Source organism: Carlito syrichta, unplaced genomic scaffold (assembly GCF_000164805.1).
Source record: "Carlito syrichta isolate Samal-C Ts95f unplaced genomic scaffold, Tarsius_syrichta-2.0.1 Scaffold314605, whole genome shotgun sequence".
Classification (NCBI taxonomy): Eukaryota; Metazoa; Chordata; class Mammalia; order Primates; family Tarsiidae; genus Carlito; species Carlito syrichta.
This window is the reverse complement of record NW_007258701.1, coordinates 150701-159054: the sequence shown is the minus strand read 5'-3', so window position 1 is coordinate 159054 and position 8354 is coordinate 150701. Positions and strand designations below refer to the sequence as shown.

The 8354-nt window shown below is 52.5% G+C and overlaps 1 protein-coding gene across 1 annotated transcript; it reads left to right on the top strand.

The window, feature by feature from the left end:
* The first annotated feature begins 4707 nt into the window (after window positions 1-4707).
* Window positions 4708-7283, top strand: LOC103274181 (sulfotransferase 1A1-like). Its single transcript, XM_008071642.2, has 7 exons — window positions 4708-4855; window positions 4963-5088; window positions 5177-5274; window positions 6073-6199; window positions 6286-6380; window positions 6864-7044; window positions 7166-7283. The coding sequence occupies exons 1-7, from the start codon at window positions 4708-4710 to the stop codon at window positions 7270-7272; spliced, it is 882 nt and encodes a 293-aa protein (XP_008069833.1). The 3' UTR covers window positions 7273-7283.
* The last annotated feature ends 1071 nt before the right edge of the window (window positions 7284-8354 follow it).

Below are 8354 nucleotides of genomic sequence, written 5' to 3'. Positions count from 1 at the left end.
CCTCGACCTGCTGGGCTCCGGTGATCCTTCCACCTCAGCCTTCCAAGTAGCCGGAATTACAGGCATGTGCTACCACGCCCAGCTGATTTTTGGATTAACTGTAGAGATGAGGTCTCGCTGCCCAGGCGGGTCTCGGACCCGCAGGCTCAGGCAGTCCACTCACCTCAGCCTCCCAAAGGCGCGGGATTACAAGCTGAGCCACCGAGCCCGGCTCTGTCACTCTTTCAATTTACAATGGCTTTTTGACAATTGGGAACCCCGTGCTTTCCAATTGGTTACAGTTCTTTGCTTACACCAGGAGTTTTTGGGTCACAAGACTTAATAATGAACATTGTATACACATTTGATTCAAAAGCATGAAAGAAAGCACTTGTCATGTGGAGACTAAGGGAGGAGATACATTTTCTGGGTTTCAGGATGTTTCAGCAGAACTCGTTTCTTATCTAGTTCCCCTGGAAGCTTTTAGTGACGTGCAGTTTTTCTTTGCACTTTCTGCTTATCGGGGCTGAATGCAAATGACTGTGTTATTTCAGAACCCACACAGTTACTAGATCCAAGGGTAGTGAAGGCGGTAAGAAGCCAAATATGTACTCAAGCAGTTCTTTTTAAAATTTTTAGTTTTTGAGTAGGAATCTTACTCTGTCGACCAGGCTGGAGTGCAGTGGCACGCTCACAGCCACCGCAGCCTCCACTCACTAGTCTCAGGTGATCCCGCCACCTCAGTCTTCTAGGTAGCTGGAACTATGGGCGTGTGCCACCGTGCCCAGCTAAATTTTTGATGTAGTGTAGAGACGAGGTCTCTCCGAGTTTTCCAGACTGGTCTTGAACCCCTGGACTCAGACAGTCCTCTCACCTCAGCTTCCCAAATTGCTGGGATTGCAGGCGTGAGCCACTGAGCCAGGCTATTCAAATAGTTTTACGTTGAGCCTTAATTACAAAGAAAATTTCTAAACTTAACCTTAAACAATCCATTTCATAAAAACTGGCCTAGTAAGAGGTGATAAATAAGCGATTTCTATTTTCTGTAGTTTCTAGGGAGTGGTGTTCATTTCCTAAGAGCTCTTCTAGAATCACAGACAGCATGTCGAGTACTCCTTAGCTGTCATTTTAGAGCCACAGAGAGTTTGATATGGTAGGCCTCTTCATCACAGGGAGGGACCTGATGATCAAGACGGGGGTCCGGCAACAGAGGAATTGGGGAGCAAGCGGGAGTTGGAAAAGAGCCTAGAAGGGCAAGAAACTGAGTTCAAGTACTTAGAACACTGGAGGCGGGGCCTGAGGTCGTGCAAGGGGGACGAACCTCTGTGGGCGGGGCGGGCATTCGGCTTGCCACTGGGTGTGGGGGCGGGACTCACAGACCTCTCACCCTCTTCTCCTCCCCAGGGAGACGGTCCTCACGGTGCAGGGCTTCCCAGCCGCAGTGTCTGCCTTTGTGGTGAGAAAGGGGGCCCGGGGGTTTTGGCACCTGCCCCTAGCCGCCTCCCACCCCGAGCGGCCCTGACCCTCTGGTGCCCTCCGCCCGCAGTTTGAATGCGCCTGGCAATACCTGCAGGCCTCGCGCCGCCCGTGCGTCCGCGCCGGCCCCAGGAGGCGGCCTTTGCCTTCCCTCCACGAGTGCTGGTGCACATTCTGTGCGCGCTGCCCCGGTGGGCCCTCTCCCTCACCCTGCGCAGGCTGCGACCTGACTTCCACCGTGATGTCTGCCTGCCGCCGTCATCGCACAAGCCGGTGGCCTTCGGGGCTCCACAGCTTCAGGCTTTGGCCCCGAGACGCCACACCGGTCCCTTTGCTGACACCAAGCCTGAGCCGAACCAGGGTGTCACAGAGGCCTCGTGTTGCACCCTGTGTGCCCGCCCGCTCCAGGGGAAATTCACACCAGGTGGAGGCTGGTCTAGGGTACAGACGACGTCGGGTCAGGCACACTTTGTTTGCTGCGGGACCAATCTATAGGCACACTTTGTCCACCAGGTCCCCATCTCAAAAATGGCGGTGATGGTACTTGTGGCCTTTCTGGGACGCTGATGCTTGCTTAGGGCCTTTGTTGCCTTGGATTGCAAGATTCTTCCTTAGACCTTCTCTTTTGATAACATGCCACCTTCTCGGTGAGGTCCTCCCAGACTCGGTAGTTAAAATTGCAGCTCTTTAAATCATTAGTGTCTCCCACACACCCCTATAATAAACTCCCGGAGGACAGTTCTTGTTCACTACTAGAACAAGGTCTTTCAAAGTTAATGGTCAGTAAATATTTAATCAAGTAGGACATGATGGACCTGGCTTCTACTCAGCTCTCCTAAATATAAGTAAGCTGAGTATTTGACCTTCTGAGACTAAGTGACCTGCCTGAGGTTACTTAGCCTGTAGGGAACTACAGGCCTGACTGTAGTGGCCCAGCTGTTTCATAATCATAGCTATTACTCAGCAGGAGTTGGCCAGTTTAGTTCCCAGAGTTTGGGTGAGGGTAACAGAGGAGGGAGGAGCAAGCGTTTGAGCAGGCTCTACTATGCCTCAGACCCCATCCTAAGGTTTCTCCAGATTGCCTCTGAGGTCACACAATTCTTTCAAATTGTCCAGAATCACCAGGCGCGGTAGCTCACACTCATGGCTCAGCACACTGGGAGTCGAAGGCTAAAGGATTGCCTGAGCCCATGTTGACCAGCTTGGGCAACATGGAGAGACCTTATCTCTACAAATCTCAAAAGTGGCTGAGTATGGTGGTGCGATGCCAATAGTTCAAGCTACTAGGAAGGCTTAAGTGGAAGGATCACCTGAGCTCAACAGTTCGAGGCTGTGGTGGCTGTAGTTGTGCCACTGCACTTCAGCCTCAGTGTCAGAGTGAGACTGTGACTTAAAAAATAAAATAAAACATAAAGACTGTACAGAATCCTCTTTCCTTGTTGATTCTGAGTCATCAGAATCAGCTCATTCCCATTCCAGACTCCAACAACTAAAAGCAAACTCGGTAGCTCAATTGGCCATGTTTGTCCTCTTTGAAATCCACAGCCAGCTGGGCACGGTGGCTCACACCTGTAATCCCAGCACTGTGGGAAGCATGGTTGAAGGGACTGCCTAAGTCCATGGGTTTGAGACTGGTCTGGGCAACATGGCAAGAACTAGTCTCTACAATAAATCAAATAAATTAGCTGGGCGTGGTTTGTAGTTCTACTTATTTGGGAGGCCAAAGCGGAAGGGTCACCTGAGCCCAGGAGGTACTCCAGACTCCACCCTTTTCTTTTGCTGCAACAGCCAAATCCCAGCCCTGGCTTAGATCCCTCCGATTTTTTACCCGCAAAACCTTCGTCACGGCGATCTGCACAGCACTCGCCACACCAACCCACTAAGCCACAGCACACCAAGGAGGGCATAGAGACAGGAACCTGGGAGATCAGGTGAGTGTCAGAGTGCAGGTAAGCTGGGTCAGGTCACCCTCACCCTGCTGAGCTCCTGGCTCCAACATTCCCAAAGCAGAAACCAGCTCCATGGCTCTGCTCCCTTCTCTGACATCCCTGCCCTTTTCTCATGGATATCCCATTTCAACCACTCCAGTCTGGCCAGGATCTCCCTCCTTTCCTTCTGCTGAGCCAATAGAGTTTTGTTTATTCCCATACTGGACCCTGACAACAAAAGCAAACTCAGTGACTCAGTCGGCCTTATTTGCCTCTGAGTCAAAATGTGGAGTGTGGCTGGGCTAGTGGGATCAGAGGCCAGACCACCGGGGAGGTATCCACATGTGAGGAGTCTGTGGTGGGGAGAGGAGCCCACTGGACGGGGGCGGGGCGCCACAGCAGGAAGTAGTAAGGCAATGCTGGCAAGGAGTTAGGTCAGGCAGGTCCTAGAGTCTTCTCAAGTGCAGGCTGGAATCTCCCAAAGAGCTTCAAAAACCCTGCATCTGGACCCTCCGCTCACTCAGAGGAGCCTTAGTTGGACTGGGCCTGGGTATTGGGATTTTGCAAAGCTCTGCGGGTGAATTACCCAGGCGTAATGGCTCATGCCCGTAATCCCAGCATTGAGAGGTTGAACCAACAGTACTGCCTGAACCCAGGAGTTTGAGATCAGCCAGGGCAACATGACAAGACCTCCTCCCTACGCTAAATAAAAAAATTAGCCGGGCATGGTGGTATGCGCCTATGGTTCCAGCTACAGGGAAGGCTGAGGTGGAAAATTCTCCTGAGCCCAGCAGGTTGAGACTGTGCTAGTTGATCATGCCAATGAATCTCAGCCTGGATGACAGAGATTGTGACTCAAAAAGAAAAAAGCTTCGTGACCTGCCTGGGCAGTGAGACCTCATCTTCACAATAAATCAAAAAATCAGCTGGGCGTGGTAGTGCATGCCTTTAATTCCGGCTACTCGGAAGGCTGAGATGGAAGGATCGCCGGAGCCCAGCAGGTCGAGGCTGCGGTGGCCGGAAGTGGCCACTGCATTCCAGTCTGGGCAACAGAGTGAGACTCCAACTCAAAAAAAAAAAAAAGAAAAGAAAAAAGCACTGCAGGTAAATTAAAGGGACAGTCAGAATTGTGAACTACTGCACTAGGGTTATAATCAGATTTGAATCTCAGCTCCACCACGTGCTAGCTTGGTGAGCTTGGGCAAGTTGCTCAATTGCCCTATACCTCCATGTCCTTATCCTAAAGCAAGAATTCAGCCTATAGTATTGTCATGATGGTATTAAGGGAAGCAGGTCAGACTCTGGACCCTGACGCAGCAGCAGCATGAAGCTGGCCCAGGACACCTCCCGCCCACCACTGGAGTACGTGAAGGGGGTCCCACTCATCAAGTCCTTTGCAGAGGGGCTGGGGTCGCTGGAGAGCTTCCAGGCCCGGCCTGATGACCTGCTGATCAGCACCTACCCAAAGGCAGGTGGGTAAGCAGGACCACTCACCCCCTCCTGGGTTGTAGTCCTCACCTTGGCCAGCAGTGCTGCCCTCAGCCCTGCTCACCTCTCATCTTCCTCCCTCCCGCCACAGGCACCACTTGGATCAGCCACATACTGGACATGATCTACCAGGGCGGTGACCTAGAGAAGTGTAACAGGGACCCCATCTTCACTCGGGTGTCGTTCCTTGAGTTCTGTGTTCCAGGGGTTCCCTCAGGTCTGTGGCAGTGTGCTGGGGGCAAGGGGAGTAGAGGGAGACAGGACTGGGACTCCAGCTCACTATTCCTTTCAGGTATGTGGTTCAGGTATGGAGACTCTGCAAGATATACCTGCCCCACGTCTTATCAAGACACACCTGCCCCTGGCCCTGCTCCCTCAGACTGTGTTAGAACAGAAGGTGAAGGTGAGTAGCAAGGGCAGTCAGGAAGGAGGCTCCTGGGCCATCCCAGCTTTTGGCCTGCTTTTCTGGTAAGGTCTGCTCACTTTCTTGAGCCTTGTCTGTGTTTGTTTGTTTTTTTTTTTTTGAGTGAGAGTTTCACTGTGATGCCCAGGCTGGAGTTCAGTTGCACGCTCATAGCCACTGTAGCCTCAACCAGCAGCCCTCAGGTGATCCTTTCACCTCAGCATTCCAAGTAGCTGGAACCACAGGCACGTATCACTGCACCCAGCTAATTTTTTAATTTATTGTAGAGACGAAGACTGGCCAAGTTGCCCAGGCTGGCTTCAAACCCCTGTATTCAGGCAGTCCTCTCGCCTCTACCTCCCAAAGTGGTGGAATTACAGGCATGAGCCACGGGGCCCAGCCAGAGCCTTATCTCACCTTGAAGGGAGAGATCACCTGCCTCTTGCTCTGGTGAGGGTCAGACAACCAGGAATGTGAGACCCTTCACACCTGAGAAAGGCAGAGTCTGGGTGCCCATAGGTCCGTGGAGGAGGGGCCTGTAGGAATGCAGCATGCCTTGCTCTAAGTGTGAGTATTATGGCATTAATAGATGTTAAACTAGAATAAAACAAGGTTCCAGGGACAAACCAGAGTCATCAGAGCAGTGTTCAGACACCATCCCAGTCATCATTGTACCATGAGATCTCAAGCAAGCCCGTTTCTAAGCCCATTTCCTACTTTGTGAAACCAAAAGCAAAACTAGTGTGGGGGTGCTAGTTGGTGATGGTGCTGGGGGTGGGGGTTCCTCTGCCCCTGCAGGTAGTCTATGTCGCCCGCAATCCCAAGGATGTGGCCGTCTCCTACTACCATTTCTACCGCATGGCCAAGATCCACCCTGAGCCTGGCACCTGGGACAGCTTCCTGGAGAAGTTCATGGCTGGAGAAGGTGTGCCTGACAGTGGAAGGTGGAGTGGGGCTGGAGCGAAGGAGCAGCTAGCAAAGATGATGACCAACCACATTACCTTTCTGCAGTGTCCTATGGATTCTGGTACCAGCACGTGCGGGAGTGGTGGGAGCTGAGTCACACCCACCCTGTCCTCTACCTCTTCTATGAGGACATGAAGGAGGTGAGACCCCTGTTACTGCTTCCCTCCAGGTCACACCTGGGAGGCAGTAACTCTGATTCCCTGAGGAGCCTCTTACACCCCTTCCCTGGGGCAGCCACCATGGCATCCTGGATTCTACATCCAGAGTTCCTGGCCTAGTCCCTCAGCTATGATGCCACGTCGAAGCACAGCTTGTGTCTCCTAGCACCTGAGCAACTGACATGTGGTAAATGACAGCAGTTTACTGCTATTGCTCGTTGGTGCCAAAGGGTGTGTCAAGCCCTGGACCCACAGTCATGGAAGACTGCCACAACTATTAGGAACCAAACACTGATTATTACAAGTTACAGGGCAGAGAGCAATTAATTTTGCTCCAGGGAAAGAGGACCAGAGTCAAGGACCTAGCTTTGAGGTTCCTAGTGGAAGTGGGCAGATCCTTTTTGAGGTTTATGTTTGCGTATTGAGCAATCCAAACCACTACTGAAGATCCCTCTGCTGCTCCAGAACCCCAAAAGGGAGATTCTGAAGGTGTTGGAGTTTGTGGGGCGCTCCCTGCCAGAGGAAACTGTGGACCACATCGTCCAGCACACTTCGTTCGAGGAGATGAAGAACAACTCCCTGTGTAACTATAGCAGCGTCCCCCTCCATATCATGGACCACAGTATCTCCCCATTTATGAGGAAAGGTGGGTGCATCGCCAGCACAGGAGTTTGGGGAGGTTGGGAGCAGTGCCTGGAACTCATCTTGAACCACTCAGGGTCTCCTCTGCAGTGTAACTCCAGCCTCCTTTCCTCCCCCTCCACAAGGTATCATTGGAGACTGGAAAACTGCCTTCACTGTGGCCCAGAATGAACGCTTCGATGCTGACTATGCTGAGAAAATGGCAGGCTGCAACCTCACCTTCCACTCATAGCTGAAGGGGATGTTCCCTGGGGGCCACCGCAGCCTCGACCTGCTGGGCTCCGGCGATCCTTCCGCCTCAGCCTTCCAAGTAGCTGGAACTACAGGCGCGCGCTACCATGCCCAGCTAATTTTTGATTTACTGTAGAGATGAGGTCTCGCCTGCCCAGGCGGGTCTCGAACCCACGGGCTCAGGCAATCCACTCACCTCAGCCTCCCAAGCCACGGGATTACAGGCTGAGCCACCGAGCCTGGCTTGCATTTTTTTTTTAAGAGACAGGGTCTCTCTCTTGCTGTTGCCCAGACTGGAGTGCAGTGGTGTGATCATGGCTCACTGCAGCCCCAACTCCTGGGCTCAAGTCATCCTTCCACCTCAGCCTCCTGGATAGCTGGGATGGCAGGTGCATGCCACCAAGCCTGGACCACCTCTCAGGCTTGTTGGTATAGACAGGGTCTTGCTATGTTGCCCAGGCTGGTCTCCAGCTCCTGGCCTCAAGTGATCCTCCCACCTCAGCCTCCCAAAACCTCAACTTAACCATAGTTCCCATTTACCAGGGTTTTGTCAGGATGTAACTCCATCATAAGTCAAGGAGAATCTGTGTTCTTATCTCCATTTTAAAGAAGAGGAAACTGAAGCCAAGGATTCAGTAACCTGCCCAAAGCCACCCAGCAGGAGGCAAGGAGTCTGAATTTGACCCCAGTCTGTCAGAATTACGAGTCTGTAGCCTGCTGTCTTCCTTATTTTTTCAAGAAACAAAACCATGTCACGTGCATACCCATGTGAGCTAAATGCCTCAGTAAACCCGTCACTTAGTAGGTGGTCCTTGGTCTTTCCTCACACAGACCTGGGCCATGGCCACCAGTGCTTGCTCCAACCCACCCTGCCCCATGGCTCTGGTGACCCAGGCTCCTCCATTCGAAGCTGACTCTGGACTGGGTTGGCTGGACCCGATTTGTGAGTCAAAGGAAAGTGGGTCAACACCTCGCCTGGAAGTGACAGGGAGGTACCCAGTCTGTCTCCTCCAACAGCTCTGGCTTTCCCAGGCCGTGTGTATGCATATCACAGTCACAGGCTGTGCCCCGAGGGTGACACCA